This window comes from Carya illinoinensis, chromosome 4 (assembly GCF_018687715.1).
Source record: "Carya illinoinensis cultivar Pawnee chromosome 4, C.illinoinensisPawnee_v1, whole genome shotgun sequence".
Classification (NCBI taxonomy): Eukaryota; Viridiplantae; Streptophyta; class Magnoliopsida; order Fagales; family Juglandaceae; genus Carya; species Carya illinoinensis.
This window is the reverse complement of record NC_056755.1, coordinates 7,280,132-7,301,221: the sequence shown is the minus strand read 5'-3', so window position 1 is coordinate 7,301,221 and position 21,090 is coordinate 7,280,132. Positions and strand designations below refer to the sequence as shown.

Sequence of the window (21,090 nt, the reverse complement as noted above, 5' to 3'; positions counted from 1 at the left end):
TTGTTGCCATAAACCCGACCATGATATATGCTCGTTCGTCATTGTGGTTCATTCAAGATCGATGAAAAATGAAGGATCCTTTGTTTGCTTGCAAGATTCGTCAAGACTGCCGACTCTCTTTAATGAATGTGGTTGATGAAATTTTCAGCAATGCCTTCCTAGTACTTTGTCAATATGTAATTAAGATAAAGTTTTGGAATGTCTTCTATGGCTAAGTAAGAATATTGGCAATGGTCTAGTTAAAGTTCAAGTCAAAATTTTTCTAAAACCACATGATTTATCTTTTGTCTTTGTCATTTAAGATATAACTCAATATTATTATCTATCTATTAGTCAAAATAATAATAAAATATTAATTCTTTAATAATAATTATTTTTATAATTTTATTCAAATGTTATAATTATACTAATTATGTGTTAATTAATAATTCAATTTTTATTTAAATTATTATTTGACAACTTTTTTTTCCCAACCTAATTATCCAACAAATATATTTTGCCAATCCTGATAATAATACTTTATAATGATAAAATTGAACATTAATTTAATCGATTATGTGGTCAAATTAAAATATATATATATATATCAAATAACAAACACAGAAAACTTAAAATCCGACCTCAAGTAATAAAAAAGTAAAAAGTTGCTTATAGATAGTAAATGTAAAACAATGGAGAATATCAAACTCCTGGTTTGCACTGAAAATTGGACCACTTTTCTATATTATTTTTTAATAAAATTTACTTTTAATTAGTGAGTAGTAACTCTCCAAACATGACTTTTGCAATAGATTTACTGTATCTCATAGTCTTACTTGAAGACATTTGGCTAATAATGTAGCTGATTTAATAAAAAAAGAAATATATTTTTTACTCTATTAGCATTTGGATAGTCCAATACCAATACTCTTAGAGAATGAATCATTTCCAATAATAATAAAAAAACCAGAATCTCCTTGTAACATATCTGGTAAGATACTTATACAGATTGAGGTATATACCAATGACGTTATGGCACAATTCTTAGCGCTCAGTTAGAAATGTTTCATTCTTGAACTAGATTTTACTGATGGCAGCATCCAAGTGCAAATATCTTGGCACTATGTATCCTTCTGGTGCGAGTATGTCACAACCGACAACGCCTTCTAGCACAAGTATCTTGTCACTGATGATGTCCTTGAAGTGCAAGTTTCTCGCTTGAATCTTTCTCCATGGATCATGTCCTTAAAGGAATATTGTTACTTGGACATCTTCCCGAATTTTATTTTAGGCATATGTGGCGTGTATGGCGTCACCCTATCCTTTGCTCGCTTGCTGTTATGAATCTCTTGTAACTTTGCCTTTACTTGCCAGCCATGTATATGTATCCATGCCCATAGAATGAATCAAAGTCCAAGGATTTAATTTGTTTGATTAATTCAAACTCGATTTATCGACACAACATTTAAGATTGAATTTTATTATTTAAACGAGTCAAATTAAGATTGTTAAATACAACTTGTAACTGACTTGACACTTTGAAATCAATCTTCAACCTACTTAACAAGAAGCAAATAGGAAAAGAATTGACTTTTAAAAATTAAAAACATAATAAAACATATATTTTCAACATTAATCCATATGTTTTCAGTTATTAATATATTAGGCTTACTACGTCATGGTCCAATTAGAAGAAGGTTTTTTACCAGACATTATCCTACTCTAGTGGATGCTGAGTGGGTCTCACGATAACACTCGCCGCTCAAACCCAAAAAGGCCCAGAAAAAGATAAACGAACACCGCTTCACGATAACACTCGCCGCTCAAACCCAAAAAGGCCCAGAAAAAGATAAACGAACACCGCTCTAACTCAAAAAAGTATGGCAAATGCAGTGGCCGGAGTTGCTCCTCTCTCTTGGTTCTCCCCTTCCAAAGGTAACGGCGATTTTCAGAGAATTGATGCTGGGTTTGTGGGTATTACAACAAGAGCTGCATGCTTTCACTCTCCGACCGCCAGTCCTTCCCTCAATTCTAAGCCAAAACGGACTACTATCAGGTTCTTTTTGTTTTCGTAACTCCTTCTTATGTTTGTAGCTTTTCATGGACTTACGGGAAATCCATTGAAAGTGAGAAAAAAATAGTACTTGATGGCGCTCAGGCTAGCGGCTTAACCTGCTGGTTCTTGAGATAAATTGCGAGCCACACAAACTTTCTTTTCCTTTTCATTTTCTAGTATATATCTTCGGCTGCACATAGCACCGTCCTAAACTCGAATGGAATATAAACGTATCATTTCAGAGTTACTTCCTCTTTGTTTTCACATTTGCAGATGAGATGTGTTGAACTGATTTGAGATTAAAGTTAAAAGTTAGATAAAATATTGTTAGAATATATTTTTTTAATATTATTTTTATTTTAGAATTTAAAAAGTTGAGTTTTTTATTTTATTTTAGGTAGAAATTTGAAAAAATTGTAATGATCGGGTAAGATAAAATGAAATGAGTTGAGAGGAATTGTGAAAATAAATCAGGCCTCAAAGTTCAAAACTTTAAGAGGGGATTAGGATAGTGAATTGAAATGAGATTTAAAAGTTGAAAATTGAATAAAATATTGTTAAAATATTATTTTTTATTATTATTTTTGTTTTAAAATTTGAAAAAGCGGAATTGTTTATTGTATTTTGTGTAAGAATTTGAGAAAATTGTAATGATAAAATAAGATGAGTTGAAAGACTTTCTTATATCCAGACAACCCCTAACCCTCTCTCAACTCACTCCAAGTTGCTGATACCAAAGAGAGCCTTGAGTGATTGAATTAAATCATGCTGTTGATAGGTGTCAATCAACAAGTACTGAAGAACCGAAAACAAGAAGAAACCTACTGGACAATGCGAGCAACCTCCTTACCAATTTGTTAAGTGGGGGAACTCTTGGGTCCATGCCTATTGCTGAAGGTGCGGTCTCGGATTTGTTTGATCGCCCTCTCTTCTATTCACTGTATGATTGGTTTTTAGAGGTACTTACCCTTTTCACAAATTTCCCTTGGATGATTTGATTAAAGTACTAATCTCCTGCCATCGGCCCTTGTTTTTGTGTCTGACTATTGGTTGATTGGCTCTGGAACCTGCCAAAGGAAGGCACTTTAGTATTTGATGGTTGTGTAACTGACACATGGAATCGCCGCTTCAGTGATTCATTTGGATGTCCCTTGCACATTTTGGATTGTTTTTCTAATCACATTATTGAAGTGCAAACTCAATGTTTTTGTTTTACTGTAGTTTCCTTCTTTCTGTGCCTTTTGCCTTCGTTACTTGGATAATTGTGAGCCTTCCAAGACCCTGTGTTTGTTCTCGTCTAACCATATGTTGAATTTTGCAGCATGGTGCTGTGTATAAACTTGCTTTCGGGCCAAAAGCATTCGTGGTTGTATCAGATCCTATTGTTGCAAGACATATTCTTCGAGAAAATGCTTTTTGTTATGACAAGGTACTTTTTAATTATATGCTTCTTGGTGCATGATATTATGTGAAATGCCTTCAATCTCTGTGAGCATGAATGGATGAACTTTCTTTGGTCAACAGTGTTGAGAAGATCTTTTTTCTATTCCCAAAATGCCATTCTGGTATTTGGCATACTTACAATGCATCTAAGTTCTTTATGAATATTATTTTTTTGTGAACTATTGCACTCAACTTCTTGAAAACTTAATTAGGGAGTCCTCGCTGATATCCTTGAACCAATAATGGGCAAAGGACTTATACCTGCTGACCTTGATACTTGGAAGCAGAGAAGAAGAGGTATGCAATTAACAATTGTTTTGGGCTTTGCACCTCAGTTTCTGAGTAAAAATTAATAGCACACTGTATCAATTTTTTACCTTCGATAATGATCAACAATTTGTTTCTTCCGACTCTTCAGCAGTTCTTAAAATTGTTTCCACTACTAGTTAGCTTAGTGGTTTGTTAGAATATATTGTCTATAATGTGTTTGTATAGGGGTATATGTGTCTCTTGCTTTTATGGTATATATATGTGCTTGTGTGTACACTGTGGATATAATAAAGTGAATATTGTTTTCTCCCCATTTCATCAACATGGTATCAAAGCCGATTCTCACGAATCCGAGTTCTGAATGGGTTGAGAGTGTTTTCGAGTGTAGTTTGTGAGCTCATCGTGTTCTCCGGCGTGTTTCCGTGTGGTATTTGTGCTCGCCGGCGCCGTGTGGTGGTTGAAGTGTTTTCCGGCCAATTTCCGGCATCATCTCGGGTACTGGACACCAGGGGTGAGCTCGCCGGCCGAGTCTGTTGACCCCGAGCTTGGTTGCCGTCGTCTCCAGCCGCCGGAAGGGGTTACCGTCCGCCGATCCAGTTCCGTTTGGTTGCAGGTAAACTCGTATTCCAGTTCTGGAGTAGGAATACTCCTGAACCTGTATAGAGTTTTATTCCGGGTTGGAATAAAACGTGTTTGGTAACACGGATAGATTAAACCTATCCTCAGTTAGGATAGGCTTATCCGACGCAGCCCAAACAAGCCAGACCCGGACCCGACCCGAGACCGACCCAGACCCGATCCGAGTCCGACCCAGACCCGACCCGAGTCCGACACGGACCCGATCCGAGACAGTGCATATCGGCCTTATACTGGGTCCGATCCGAGACAGGCACATATCGGCCATATACCGGCCGAAACAGGCCCGATACCGGCCGAAACAGAGCCGATTTCGGCCGATACAGTCCGGTTCCGGCCACTTTCAGGCCGATACATACCGGTTCCGAACCGGTACAACGCTTTTTTGACCGGTTCAGACTTATTTCACCCGATACAGGCTTGGGATTTGGGTTTTTAATCTGGATTTATATGTTTCCAGATTGTTTTTTTCCAGTTTTGGTCCACGTTTCATGATTTTTATGTGAAATCTTTGTTTCTAAGTGGATTGTTGTGATATATTGGTATATTTCCCATGGCAAACAAATTTGAGTCAATGTCACTTACACCAAATATTAGTATGCCTATGACTTCGGTGAAGTTAAATGGAAAGAATTACATGTTGTGGTCAAGATCCGTTGAGATGTTTTTAAAAGGCAAGGGTCTTCGTCGTACTCATCTGATTGATCCTATTCCTGCTTCGATTAGTCCTACATTTGCTCAATGGGAGCAGGAAGATGCTCAAATATTATCTCTGATGTTGAATAGTATTGAACCTAGTATCTGCTCAAGTTTAATACATTTTGACACTGCTCAAGAGGTGTGGGGGCATCTTAAACAGATGTATTCAGGTGCTGGAAACATAACTCGTATTTATGAGTTGTGTAAACAATTCTTCGCGTTGGAACAGAATGCTTTGGGCCTGGAAGAATATTATTCTCAAGTGATGGGCATATGTGAAGAACTCAAAGTGTATCAACCCGTCACTTCTGATGTTCCAAGTATGCTAAAACAACGAGAAGATTTTAATATTGTTCGCTTTCTTGTTGGCTTAAAACCGGAATATGAGTCAGTGCGTTCTCAGATTTTGGCAAGTCCACAGCTTCCGTCATTTCCTGATGTATTCTCTCGACTTCAACGAGCTACATTATCTTCTGATCAGAGTAACGAGAGATCTGCTTTAACTGCTTCCTATGTTGCTCCTGCTGAACGTGGAGGTCAGAGTGGAAGAGGTGCACGTGGGGGAAGAGATAATTGCACTCGAGGTCGTGAATTTCGTAAGTGCACCCATTGTGGTCGCACTAACCACTCAGTGGATTATTGTTGGGATCTACATGGTAGACCATCTGGGTCTGCTAATCGGAATCTACATGGTAGACCATCTGGGTCTGCTAATCAAGCCACTGTTCAAGATGATCCACAGTCAACGAGCTCCAACAGATCTTCAGATATGATCAGTATATCAAAGGATGAGTATGAGCGGTTTTTGGGTCACACAGGGGCTTCATCTTCCACAGCTACTCTTACCCACTCAGGTATAGCATCTGCATGTCTTGTCTCACCTACTCAAGGTCCATGGATCATTGATTCAGGAGCTAACGAACATTTGACTGGTTTGTCTTCTGTCCTGTCTAAGTTAAATACTGTACCATCTGTAAAAAGTGTCACTCTTGCTAATGGTTCTCTTGCTAAAGTTACAGGCATTGGATCCACTAAACTCACTGATTCCATATCCTTGTCATCTGTCCTACATGCTCCGAGTTTTCCTTTTAGTTTGTTGTCTATTAGTAGGATTACTCAAAGTCTACAATGTTCAGTGACTTTTTATCCCTCTTCATGTGTTTTTCAGGATCTCAAGACGGGGAACAAGATTGGTACGGGGCATGAAGCTGGTGGTCTGTATTATCTTGATGTTCAACAGTCACCCACTCGAGCTCTTACAACCCCCTCATCATCTGCTTTTGAATGGCACTGTCGCTTGGGTCATCCCTCACTTTCTCTTTTGAAGTGTCAAATTAAGAACTTGGGGAGTGTGTCTCCCTTTTCTTGTGAAGCGTGTCAACTTAGTAAACACCATTGTGTGTCTTTTGTTCCTCGTATTGATAAACGTGCATCGAGTCCTTTTGAATTGGTTCACTCTGATATATGAGGACCAATCAACATTGAATCAAACAAGTTTCAATATTTTGTTACATTTGTTGATGACTACTCTCGTGTGACATGGTTGTTTTTTATAAAGGCTAGATCTGAACTTCTTTCCATATTTCAAATGTTCTGGAAACAAATTAAAACTCAGTTTAATAAAAAGGTTCAGATTTTGCGTTCTGATAATGGTAGAGAATATCTATCTGGTGCCTTTGCTACTTACCTAAGTGACAAAGGAATTGTTCATCAAACATCATGTTCATATACACCCCAACAGAATGGGGTGGCAGAACGCAAAAATCGGCATTTGTTAGATGTAACCCGAGCACTATTGCTACATATGCATGTTCCTAAACGTTTTTGGAGTGATGGTGTTCTTACTGCTTGTCATCTTATTAATCGTATGCCTTCATCTGTTCTTAATGGTTCATCTCCCTTCTCCGTCTTGTTTCCGTCATCTTCACCCTTTTCTCTTCCACCAAAAATCTTTGGATGTGTTTGCTTTGTTCATAACCTTGGTCCAGGCTTTGATAAACTTGACCCCCGTTCTACCAAGTATCTCTTTGTTGGTTATTCTCGGACTCAAAAGGATATCGCTGCTATAGTCCTACTCTTAGACGCTATTTCACAAGTGCTGATGTTACCTTCTTTGAGTCCATACCTTTTTTTTCAAATACATCTTCGAGTGTTGAGTGTGACCCTCTACCATTACCTACTCTTACATTATCTCCCTCACAATCTCCCTCACAACCGCAGGTTTACTCACGTCGCTTGTGGCCGCCAGCTCCCATGCCCCAACCAGTCGTGCCTCCATCTTCAGATCTTGAGTTGCCCCAACCCGTTGTGCCTCCATCTTCAGATCTTGAGTTGCCCCAACCAGTCGTGCCTCCATCTTCCAATCTTGAGTTACCCAGTACTTCAGACTCTCTACCTATTGCTCTTCGTAAAGGTAGTCGTTCTTGTGTTACTCAACATCCTATTAGTCAATTTGTTTCATATCATGCCTTATCCCCTTCATTCTCATGTTTTACATCTCAAGTTTCAAAACTCTCTATTCCTAAAACACTTCAGGATGCATTATCTGATCCGGGATGGAGGACAGCTATGGAAAGTGAAATGGATGCTCTTCATCATAATGGCACATGGGATCTTGTTCCACTACCACCTAGTAAACAACCTGTTGGCTGTAAATGGGTATACACTATCAAATTTCATCCTAATGGTTCTGTGGAACGTTTGAAAGCCCGCCTGGTTGCAAAGGGCTATACTCAAACCTATGGTATTGACTACGAAGAGACATTCTCTCCAGTTGCCAAAATCTCTTCTGTCCGAGTGCTAATCTCTCTGGCTGCTAATTTAGACTGGCCCTTATTTCAGCTGGATGTAAAAAATGCATTCCTCCATGGCGACTTGCATGAGGAAGTTTATATGGAGCAACCACCTGGGTTTGTTGCTCAGGGGGAGTATCGAGGTACTGTATGCAGGTTGAAAAAGGCATTATACGGCTTGAAACAATCTCCTCGAGCATGGTTTGGAAGGTTCTCTGATGCTGTATTGAACTTTGGTCTTCACAGATGCCAAACAGACCACTCGGTATTTCACTTGCATAGTGATGCAGGTCACATTTTGTTGGTTGTATACGTGGATGATATTGTAATTACTGGAAGTGACTCTGCTGGAATTATTAGACTAAAGCAATTTTTACATGATCAGTTTCAGACGAAAGACTTGGGCAAGCTTAGATATTTCCTTGGAATTGAAGTCAGTAGATCTAAAGAGGGCACCAACCTATCTCAGAGGAAATATGTACTTGATTTGTTAGAAGAAACCAGCATGTTGGGTGCACGACCTATTGACACCCCTATGGATCCCAATCGTAAATTCTTGAAAGAAGAAGGGGAGCTGTTTAAAGATCCAGGTATGTATCAAAGACTTGTTGGGAAATTGAACTATCTTACCATCACTAGACCAGACATCTCTTATGCAGTGAGTGTACTGAGTCAGTTTTTACAAACGCCTAGGATCTCACATTGGGATGCTGTAGTTCATATTCTTCGTTATCTCAAGCGAGCACCTGGTCTTGGAATACTATATCGACCAAATGGACATCTTAGAGTTGAAGCATTTTCAGATGCTGATTGGGCAGGATCTCCTTCAGATAGAAGATCTACTACTGGATATTGTACCTTTGTAGGAGGTAACTTGGTTACATGGAAGAGTAAGAAACAAACAGTAGTAGCTCGTTCTAGTGCGGAAGCGGAATACAGGGCAATGGCACATACTACTAGTGAGCTGACATGGTTACAAAACTTTCTTCAAGAGATTGGGTTTCCAGCTCCTATCCCTCTCCAGCTATTTTGTGATAATCAAGCTGCACTGCATATTGCCTCTAACCCGGTATTTCATGAGAGGACTAAACATATAGAGATTGATTGTCACTTCATTCGAGATAAGATACTAAGTGGTGACATTGCTACGCCTTTTGTGAAGTCCGCAGATCAACTCGCAGATGTGTTTACTAAATCCTTGTGTTGGAGTCGATTAAAACCTATTTGTTTCAAACTGGGTTTATATGATGTATATGCCCCAGCTTGAGGGGGAGTGTTAGAATATATTGTCTATAATGTGTTTGTATAGGGGTATATGTGTCTCTTGCTTTTAGGGTATATATATGTGCTTGTGTGTACACTGTGGATATAATAAAGTGAATATTGTTTTCTCCCCATTTCATCAACATGGTTCATATCAAAGTAGATACAAAATATTCTTACTCATAAATCTGTGGTTCTTTAGTAGTTCCATCCTTAAGAGGAGAAATATGTTTCATGGTTGATAATGTTGGGGCTGCTACTTTTGATCTGTATCAAAATACTTCGCAGTTATTGCTCCTGGGTTCCATGTCTTATACTTGGAAGCTATGGTCAAGATATTTACTGATTGTTCAGAGAGAGCATTATTGAAGTTTGAGAAGTTTTTACAAGTAGCAAACTCGCCTGGAGAGAAGACAATTGAGTTGGATCTTGAAGCAGAGTTTTCTAGTCTGGCTCTTGACATCATTGGGCTCAGTGTCTTCAACTATGATTTTGGTTCTGTTACCAAAGAATCGCCTGTAATAAAGGTACATCCACCAAGAGGTTATTCTACTGACTTGTCTGACAAGCAATAAGCTTCTGCCATGTTGTTGTGCATTCACATTACAGTATATGTCAACAATCTATTTTGCTTCTTCTTCTTCCTACTAACAGTGGTCGTTTATTTTTATTTTTTTTGGTACAGTGATCATTTATGTTGAAAGACATGGATCTCATAATGTAATGGAAATAAGATTTTTATCAATGATACCCTTTACAAGTTTTGTTCTTGTCTGCTGCATTCAGTTTTGTTATATGACATATTTCATATTTGAGTTTTCTACCTTTAAGTTACTTTTTTAAAAAAATTTCTACCATAAATGTCCTAAATAATTATAGACACTGTAAAATATACTTATTAATATAGATTGTCAATGGTATGGCCAGTGGGGCTCCAAGGGTGTATAGGCGCTGGTGATGTTGACTAAAGAAAATGGGCAAAGCTTTATTGAGTTGACTTCAGTTATCTTTCTTGACCATTTCTGATCATGTCGGTGATAATAAGGTGAAAGTGTAGGGACATTAATGAAATCATAGGGACCTGCACAACTCAGGACCATGGAGTCATTATGGTTGAGTGGTCAAGTTGGAAAAAAGAATCCCATTTGAACCTCTGTTTATCCTTTCCCTACCTTTCCATTTTCCTCTTGAGTTTCCTGGATAAAAGAATCAAATTTGTAGGGTGAATACCTCTTTTAATAATGCAAAACTCTAGGTAAATCTTCACACTTCATCCTTTCCTGTCCTAATTCTATGAGAAACATATTCCTCAACCTCCCCATTTTTGTGACCCTTGGTAGGCCCAACCGGCATAAAAGGATCCATATAGCTGACCCTAATTAATTGGCCAGCATAAAAGGATCCATATAGCTGACTCTAATTAATTGGGTTGAGGTGGACTTGAGTCAACTTGATTCAAGTTGAAGATGAGTACCCACTTTGGATAAATAATTCGATTACAACCAAATCATGGTGTGGAGCCCACTGACAACCACCGTTTCAATTTAACAGAAACATTGTTTGTGAACTGTTAAGGATATAATATAAATAATTAAATCTATCTCTTCCTTTCATCTTAAGCTTTAAGGACAAGTGGTGATTTTGTATTGGTATCAAAGTAGAGTTTAGCTGATGGGAAGAGGTAGATTTAGTTATTTATATGTGGAGTGAATTGATGCTGATTATCAGTCTTTGAATAATTAACTGCCTAGGTGTAGTGGGTTTATGTTTGTTTTCTTTTCACTAGAATGAATATGCAACTTTGTAAATTTCATTAGTTTCATGATTGACTTTTAAAAAAATACATAACAGGCAGTATATGGCACTCTCTTTGAAGCCGAACACAGATCTACTTTCTACATTCCATACTGGAAACTTCCTTTGGCAAGGTGGATTGTCCCTAGGCAGCGGAAATTCCAGAATGATCTTAAAGTTATCAATGACTGTCTTGATGGACTCATCAAAAATGCAAAAGAGACCAGACAGGTGAGGCTAAAGTTATTCTCTTTGATGGATGTTGATGACTTGTCTTGAAAGAATGTGTCAATGTGTGTAAGGTGTCAATATTATGGTTATTATTGTTTTTTTATTTTGTCTTTATCATTTATTTCTATTAATATCTTTGTTTTTTATGTTGTCCTTTTTATTTTAGTCTCTTTTTTAATAGTTTTATTCTAACAAAGGGTAGTTACATAATTTAACCTTTGTAGAGTGTATTTAAGATAATTCACTCAAAAATCTAGGGTTAATATTAGGTTGCGTTTAGATGTTGAGATAAGTTGAGTTGAGTTGAGATAAAAGTTGAAAGTTGAATAAAATATTATTAGAATATTATTTTTTAATATTATTATTATTTTAGGATTTGAAAAAGTTAAATTGTTTATTATATTTTGTGTTAGAAGTTGAAAAAATTGTAATGATTAGATGAGGTGAGTTGTGATGAATTGAGATAAGTTTGGGATCCAAACTGGCCCTAGAATCAATTGTGCGGGGATGTATATTGAGAAAATGGGTTGGGGTGCAAATTGAGGGTTTTGATAATTTGGAGTACAATTTGATTAAAGAGTCATATTTTGGGTGCAAAATGAAATTTTCCCCCCCAAAAGAAAAAAGAAACCCAATCGCTAGGAAAGATTAAATGCATGGTGCAGCATTGACAGACAGGCAGATGCAAAACTGGTTCTGGGTCTTCTAGTTTATTTTTAATTAATGTGGAAGCTCTTGGACAAGTGAAATTGGATAGAAACCCTTCCTTCACGGTTTATCTCATCAAAGGATTAGTACAAGTGGGTGTGTAATAACCGTGCATGTTTCATAAACTCTTGAACATCATTTAATGTATGACATTACTGCTCTAATCAACGTGTGCTTAGTTTGGTTCTAAGTAGCATTTGCATAAGCACATTCAAACATAGGAAAGCAGTTTCATAAAATCTATCTTGTTACCACTCTATGACAGGAAACAGATGTAGAGAAACTGCAGCAAAGGGACTACTTAAATCTCAAGGTGGGCATTTGTACTCTTACCTTTGCTTTATCTATTTGTCTTTTATTATTTCTTACTGAAGTATATAAAAGATTGCCTGATTGACATTTACTAGTTTACTGAAGTATGCAGGATGCAAGTCTTTTGCGTTTCTTAGTTGATATGCGGGGAGCTGATGTTGATGACCGTCAGGTAAATATATCAACTTCAGTCTTCCAGATTCTGGATAATTGGAGCAGATTATTATTATTTCTTATTCCTGCACCATGCATTTTCTTTTTTGGAAAAGACCTTTTAAAAGTTGTGTTACATTGGAACCTCTTTATGTCTGTCTGCTTGTATCCATGCACACCATGTGTTAGGTTGGACCCACCTTGAACAGTTATATTCCTCTTATAATTTTAGATGAATAATTGCAGCTCAAATCGTGTCTATGATGCTTTTTTACAGCTTAGGGATGATCTGATGACAATGCTTATTGCTGGCCATGAAACAACAGCTGCAGTTCTTACTTGGGCTGTTTTCCTACTTGCACAAGTATGATTTTTTATTACCTCCTTTTGGATATTCAACATTGTAAGTTTCATGAGACAGTTTCGTGGATACATGCCCGTCCATGTCTTATTTTTATCCGTAGCTTTTATCTCCAGCAAGTTTTTGACCATTCTTCTGCATCTTTATTTGCTAAATTGCAGAATCCCTCTAAAATGAGAAAAGCTCAAGCAGAGATTGATTCAGTGCTTGGCCAGGGCAGACCAACTTTTGAATTGGTTAAAAAACTGGAGTAGGTCACCCAATTAATACTTGTATGAATGTGATCTATTCACTAATAGCTGTAGCTATGTGGACAAATTCTTTGGGTTGGTACACATGTAAATTACAACTTAGTACAATTCATATTACTCTGTCGTCATGTTTTGTGATTTGCATGGTTAAGAATATAATTAAAGTGAACATAAGGGGTGCAGTAACCAGTTTTAATCCTGTACATATGCGCAAATTTTATTATCTACAGAAAACAGTATTTGAGTTGTTAATAACTGAAAAGTAATTCTCAGAGAAGTTATTGAGGACATTAGAATCTTGAAGAGTGGGGCTTTGGGTCAAAATAAATAAATCTTTGAAATCTGCATACACCTTGAGGGACGAGGATAGAATTTGTGTTTTATGTGTAAAATATCATTAGAAAGTGAAACGATAATTATTTACTACAAAATCAAGTCTGTGCACATGATACGAGCAAGCTTTTCTTAATCAAAATAATATTATTGTCACAACCTTGTTTAGGAATTATTGTTGATATTAAATATAATTTAATAAGCTAATGTTTTCCTTTGTAGATTTTTAAATATTGATTTTAGTGTATCACTTAGGTATTGAAGAAGATTGCTTGTAGAACTGATGTCAAAAGTAGTCATTGAGAAAAGTAATTGGAAAATAAGCTCAAGCACGACCTAGGTTGAGCTTGGCCAATCAATTAGCAAGCCAAGCATGAATAGGTTTACCCAAGCCTCTCATAGCTAAGTCTAGTCTGAGTACCATCTAAACTTGCTGAGCAGATCTTAAACAGCCTGTAATTGCTTTATCTTTGCACTTTTGCACCCTTTATTCAAAGCTGAAAGTTTAAGGAAATGTGTTATGTGCCACATATTCAGGTACATTAGACTTATTGTTGTAGAAGCTCTGCGCTTGTATCCTCAACCTCCTTTGTTAATTAGACGTTCTCTCAGATCGGATGTATTGCCAGGTATTACTTCTCACCAATATAAAACTATTTGATGAAGAATATTCATTCCTGAGGGTTATTAAAACATATTACTGTCTCTACTCCCTTTTCATGTGAATTCTAAACTATTTATGAACATTATTCTTCAGAACTGAACTGCTCCGTATAATTCTCTTTGATGTTCATTCATTCATGCATCAACAGTTATACCAGGTTGATAAATTGGACTGTCATCAAACGATATGTTTTGTCTTTTTACTGCACAAGTAATTTGACGAAAATGCATACGTGATATTTGATTAATCATGGAACTTTGTTATAATTGTGCAGGAGGGTACAGGGGTGAAAAAGATGGTTATACCATTCCTGCTGGGACTGATGTTTTCCTTTCTGTGAGTAAATTCATTTATATTTGCTTTTCTCCTTGTGCTTATGTTGACATATACAAACGCTTACAGTTGTAATGCTGAAGCCTGGAACTTTGCCCCCATCTGTTGGAAGGGTAATGTCATACACGCCCACACACTGACACACAGGCATGCATTTATAGTTATGCACTCGTAACTCCTTGCTTTTGCACTTCTGCCAACAAAGTACAACCATTTTATTTATTTTCCGAGCAATATTCCTCATAATTTTGTCAAAATTCAGGTATATAATCTCCATAGATCCCCATATTTTTGGGACCAACCTCAGGAGTTTGAGCCAGAGAGATTTTTAGAGCAAAAGAAGAGTGAAGGCATTGAAGGGTGGGCTGGATTTGATCCATCTCGAAGTCCTGGCGCGCTGTACCCAAACGAGGTCTCTGAAACAGTCAAATAGTTTTTGATGGATAATTTCATGATTTCACATCTTTAAGTTATATTTACTGGGTTTATCCTTGCAATCATCAGATAATATCAGATTTTTCCTTTTTACCATTTGGCGGAGGGCCAAGAAAATGCGTCGGAGACCAATTTGCACTAATGGAGTCAACCGTGGCATTGGCTATGCTGTTGCAGAAGTTCGACGTGATGCTGAAGGGATCTCCAGAATCAGTGGAATTAGTCACCGGGGCAACAATGCACACAAAGAATGGAATGTGGTGCAAACTGAGAAAGAGAGTTGATGTCAATTGACATTTATAGAGGGGTTACATGCCCAATGTTGTCACCAACTACAGATTCCCAATTTCTTTTGAACGGAGAATAAGATCTAACTTTTGAAGACTTGGTGTTAATTATGAATAGAATTGTAAATATAATCTGGAATTGCCAAGGACGTGTACCCAAATCTCTCTTACACATTGCCAATCACACAGAGAATTGACAAGAATGAGTGTGCCATTTGTGCATCTTGACCCGATCGAGCTCATACAAAGACCAGATGACATCTATAATTACTGGCACTGCCCAACGTCAAGCGGGGATAGCTCAGTTGGGAGAGCGTCAGACTGAAGATCTGAAGGTCGCGTGTTCGATCCACGCTCACCGCATCAATTTTATTTTATGGTTAGTTTTAGGCCCTATTAATATGTTGCCTTTATCTTTTTTTATTTTTAATTTTTTTTATTATCTATAATTCCATCTATTAATCATTATCCTCTTAACGTGACATTAAATGACAGGTTCATAAATAAAACATAATAAATAGTCTCAAATCACATCATGGGATGATAATATAAAGGATGATGAGTAGTATTATTCTTCCATATATATATATTAGAGTTGATGTCATATTTCCTATTAATATGTTGCCTTTATCTTTTTTTATTTTTAATTTTTTTTATTATCTATAACTCCATCTATTAATTATTATCCTCTTAACGTGACATTAAATGACAGGTTCATAAATAAAACATAATAAATAGTCTCAAATTACATCATGGGATGATAATAAAAAGGATGATAAGTAGTATTATTCTTCCATATATATATTAGAGTTGATGTCATATGTCTAATAGTGACCTATTCTAACTTTTATTAAAAAATATTTATTTATGGAGGAGGAATACTGAGAAATAAAGTCTCTAAGATCATAAACTCTCATGTATCAAAAAATTCCCAACAAACAATCCCCCAAACCCAAAAAACCAATCAACATCTAAGAAAATGAATGCCAAGTTTATTCATATGAATAATACCCTGAATATGGCTATGAACAAAAATATCATCATCAAAATATGAATTGACCCCTCTCATCCCCTGCTTAGCTTGAAAGTGTGCTACTATGTTTGCTTCTCTAAAAATGGGGCAAAAATGAACATTGAGCTCCTTAACAATAGCTTAATTTTCTCCCAAAAATTCCAAAGAAACTAATATTTACACACTCTTTAAGCCAACTCATTGAATCTAATTCTACCAGAACATTTCAACCCCAAGTGCCTGCACAATCGAAGTCCATCAAAGAGAGCTTTATACTCAACGATGGTATTAGTAGCATGACCATAAGAATGGAGAAAACCCGCCACTACTCCACTTTGAGAATTTCGAATAATACCACCCCCCACCTGAATTTTCCGAATTATCATAAGAGCCTCCATCGACATTCAACTTTACACGTCCTCTCTTCTAGGGGTGTACAAGAATCAAGTAACGGGTCAGAAATCAATTAGACTGGCCGCCGAAGTATGGAACCGGCCAAAACCGACAAAGAACCGATCAGTCGGTGGTGGAAAATAAATAGAACTGGCGTCGGTCGGTTCGGTTTCAGTTTGACCTAGTGAAAAAATGTTGAACCAGCCGACCAATTCTACCATATTTTTTTCATTTTATACCTATACAAAAAGGGTGTTGTTTCACTCAAATGAGCGAAACGACGTCGTTTGGGGCATGGCCCTTGGAAAAATACCCTAGCGCTTGCGCCTCCTGTCACTCTTCCTCCATTTCGTTCGATTTAGTCTTCTCTCTCTCTCTCTCTCTCTCTCTCTCTCTCTCTCTCTCTCTCTCTCTCTCTCTCTCTCTCTCTCTCTCTCTCTCTCTCTCTCTCTCTCTCTCTCTCTCTCTCTCTCTCGGCACCATCACCACCCATTTCCCTCTCCCCTTCCAAACTCCTCCAGCGATGGCGCAACCGCAACGCACGAAGTAGGGGAGCAACCACCTCCCCTCCTTCTTCATGCTGCTCTAAGCTTGGCCTGAGATCTTTCCTCTCAATCTCTATCATTCACCAATTCACTTTCATGCTAAGGTCAGCTCTCTCGTTCTCCTAGTCCTCTCCTCCTAATTTGTTATGCATTTATTATTTTGTTGTAGATTTCTAAAAATTTGTTGTATTTTGGTTAATTTGGTTTGAAGTCTTAAATTTGTGATGTGAAATTTTGGGGATGGGTACCAATCGACGGATCGACTGGGGAACCAATCGACACCAACCGCAAGAAGCCATCTGTTTTCTCTATCCTCGCAGGCCAGTTTCGGTCAGCACCATCTTGTTTATAAGCTATCGGTGTAGTTTCGGTCAAAAATAGAAACTGCACCGATGGTGTCGGTTTTCAACCCTGTCTCCGATGGTCACCATGCAATTAATTCAATTTTCCTTGTAACAACAAGAATAATTGGACAACCTAACTCCTCTAGAATCACTCGCTCAAGGGAGCCTCGCCACCGAAATGTTTTTATCTTGCTCGACATTTCTCTAATTAAAATTTTAACAGATCAAATAATAACTTCCAGGTTAAACTTCGTATCTTCCATTCTAGCCTCACATCTAGCTCTCCATAATGCCCAGGAGATTACAATAGAAAGAACCCCCTGAAGCCAGCCAACTTGCATGGATATGGAAGCTTGCTGCCACCAAAAACTCATCATACTCTCCTAGTAATTCTTTAGACAACTTATCAAAGCAATTCTTCAGTGCTATCTGCAGGTCCATCCAAACCATTGGCGAGATTTCTTTCAATTTTGGTATTTAAGATTCAAGTCTATCTTTCTATAATGGATAGAAGCCATGTTGAAAAAGATAATATTCATGCATTCTATAATGGATAGAAGCCTTGAACACCTAGCTTGATCCAAATTGATGCCTTCATTCTCAAGTTTCACTAACTTTTTTATCTATCCAGACTAAACGAACTCAGATACGAAAAATTATTAAATATTCTAAAAATATTGATCACGTTGATACTAAACTGTTTATGTAAGCATCATTTTTAATTGATATGATATGATAAGATGTAAGTAGCAGGTATCCATACTTCAAGTTTACCTAATAATTACTCACTTAAATAAACCTCTGTCTCTCTTACCTAGACATTGACAGAAAGTTTGGAGTTGGATATCCTAAATCATGTACATGATTTCAAACGCGTAGGTAAGGTCCTTAATTTGCCAAAAGTTGCATTCAAATATAATATTAATTGCTCTAATGAGCTTATGACACTTCTTGATGCTTCATTGATTGATTCATAAAGTAATCACCAACATTAATGTTAAAGACAGGCTGATCCACAGTCAAAAAAGAGTAGATTCAGAGTTGTTAATACCTAAATCATGAGGACATCTATGATGCCGATAAAGATAATGATAAGTTATGTAAGAGGTTTTAAAAATAAAAAATTCTTATTTTTTATAAGATTTTAATAAAGTCCGAATCGTATGTAGTCATTTTAAAATATAGACATGTAGTTTAGATATTACATTAGGGCGTTACAAAATTTTTAAATAATTAATTAATTTGTTCCTTTGTTGTTATAGTATCTGGGCTTGGCATGCATGCAACTTTCTAATTAATTAACGAAGAAAATAAAAATAAAAAATGAAAAGGAATAAGGAGCCAAGTGGCTCACGCCACTGATCAATTTTGGGTCGTAGGAGACCAATTACTGCTTTGCGTTTTTTTCAAGTTCTTTTGTTCAACAACATTCTTGCCACAATTTTGCATTACCATTGGCCGACATTCTCTGCACTGTTCGACGTGGAAAAAATGAATCTTTCCCCGTTTCAATCAAGCTGGAAAAGTCTGATCCATACAACTCAAAGAAAATTAATCGAGAATGAAATTACGAAAAGATATCAAATACGGTAAGTATTATGTAATTATTTTTAAAAAAATAAATAAATATAAAATTTATATTAAAAAAATTAACTTTTAATAATAAAATATTTTTTTTAAATATACGATATTTACAAACTATACGACTTTAATAAAATTACTTTTTATTTATTTATGGTTTTGGATTCCATGGCCTTTGTCGATCCCATGCATGAGTACGTGAGACACGGTACGATTATCAGCAGGAGTTCCAAATTTTGGACCAGATGGATGCAATATCACCTAGCTATCTACATTCATTATAGATCATGTCACGCTACTCTCGTCTTCCCTATTGCCTATTGCTATAGCTACCTATTAGTTAGAAACTACAATAAATATTAAATTGTACAATATATATAAATATGTGGTATAATCGTGACAGTCAGGTCAGAATTGACTGTTTTAATCATTTGCAACGAAAATTAAAAAAAATAAAAATAAAAGATGATGATAATATAATGATTCACAAAATATTCTTTTCCCATTTTATTTTCTATGATTGCTAATGGCCAGCATATAACTCAGTCAACCTGGATATTAAATTCTTTAGGTAGGCAGGTAGAAGAAGTCGTTGAGCGTGAGCTTGAGCCTAATCGTACTAGTCCTTTATATGTAATTTAAGTTGAATAGTATAACCCCAAGGACAATCGGAACTATTTGTACCAAAGTTTTGAATAATCTTCCGTTAAAAGTGACTCGAACCAAATATTTGAATATTAGTATTGTTTTAAAATTAATAATATATTATATGTAAATTAATAACTAATATAATAAATACATGTAACAGCCCGTTAGAAATTCAATTGTGGAATTTCTTTTGACCTTAAGAACCTCGTGAAAATTCCGTAAGTTTACACGAATCGACTAATCGCATAGGTTTTAGCCTGTCAACATAGTTAGTGTTATCACTCACTATGGTGCCAGAAATGCGATTTTAATTATTTGAGATAGTTAGAAGTGTCAGAATACATTATAGTCTACACCACTAGGCTTAATTGAATATTTAGGATTTTTCAGTACTAAGTTTATTACGTTTATTTTTGGAGTGAATAGTAATCTCGGTAAACGTACTAAATGCAGTGTTTTCAAAATCACAGTGTGAAATGTCCAAATTAGGTTAGCGAAATTTTATTTGGATACTTGGCAAGATCTTAACCACACATAATGAATAGTATTAGATACTTAGCACAAAGAGAAACCATTAGATGGAATTGTGAAGGAAATCAAGGTGTGAGATCATGACACCTAAGCAAAATACACATTTGGAAAATATCTTAAGAACATAGATTTAAAATACACATGGAAAGATTTTAACCACCTTACTCTTCCAAGTCTACTCCACATTTAGAAAATATTTTGAACTAATTTCGTGGATATCATTGGGTAAAAATATCTTGAGTTGATTTTTGTAGATATTATTAGGTAAGAGAGTCCTACACTCCACTCTCACTTCGGGTAAGAGAGTCCTACACTTAACTCTCACTCCAGCCTCATCTCTTCCATATCTTATCCACAAGTATCTCCAGCCATCCCTCCCCACGAAATTATCTTCATTCATGCTTTCCATTGAAAGAATACCAAACACTCTCTCTCGGACAGCTTTTAGGAGTTCTTTTGCACACCCATTTCGAAGCTTTTGTAAGTGTTTTATCATAAAGTCTCCTTCATATAAGTTGTTCCTCTTTGAGTCTAGTTTCCGTAGATGTATTTTTCGTATCATTCCATGGTCATTTGGTCGGTCAAAAGTATTTTTAACCATAGAAAGATCATTCTGGGCGTGAATCTGGAGAGTATGTTATAGTTTGGAGTTTTTGACCAAGCTAATGGATAGATATTGGTCCGAAATTTTTATGGAGTATTGTTAACATGTATATATGACTATTGGTTGAGGATTTTTGCATGATTAAAGGTTTTGATGAAAGATTTTCTTAGATTTAGAAACTTAGAAACTGGAAGAGGAAAAACAGTTTCTGTTTTGAGAAAGTTTAACTCTTTGGTGGTCTAAACCTATTCTAATGACTTTGATAATTTTATTGGAGGATCCTAAACATCTTATATACATGTTATATTATTATTTTGAAGATATTTGATGTTAGTTTCAAAGATATGAAATTTTATACAAAGAGATATTCAGATAAGCCAAAGTGTGGATATTCTTGGCTAAATTTATGTTTTGATTAATTTCTAACCATGT

The 21,090-nt window shown here is 36.4% G+C and overlaps 1 protein-coding gene and 1 non-coding gene across 2 annotated transcripts; both read left to right on the top strand.

Annotated features, from left to right (window-relative positions):
- The first annotated feature begins 1,739 nt into the window (after positions 1-1,739).
- On the top strand, positions 1,740-15,146 carry LOC122307091 (cytochrome P450 97B2, chloroplastic). Its single transcript, XM_043119713.1, has 15 exons — positions 1,740-1,755; positions 1,817-2,035; positions 2,814-2,994; positions 3,357-3,464; positions 3,691-3,775; positions 9,427-9,665; positions 10,990-11,163; positions 12,137-12,184; positions 12,296-12,355; positions 12,614-12,700; positions 12,859-12,947; positions 13,819-13,910; positions 14,220-14,281; positions 14,541-14,690; positions 14,783-15,146. Exons 2-15 carry the CDS (start codon positions 1,860-1,862, stop codon positions 15,005-15,007), a joined length of 1,776 nt encoding a protein of 591 aa, XP_042975647.1. The 5' UTR covers positions 1,740-1,755; positions 1,817-1,859; the 3' UTR covers positions 15,008-15,146.
- Positions 15,147-15,290: 144 nt separating this feature from the next.
- On the top strand, positions 15,291-15,363 carry TRNAF-GAA. The gene has a single exon. It is a non-coding gene; the product is annotated as a tRNA-Phe (tRNA).
- Positions 15,364-21,090: the final 5,727 nt, after the last annotated feature.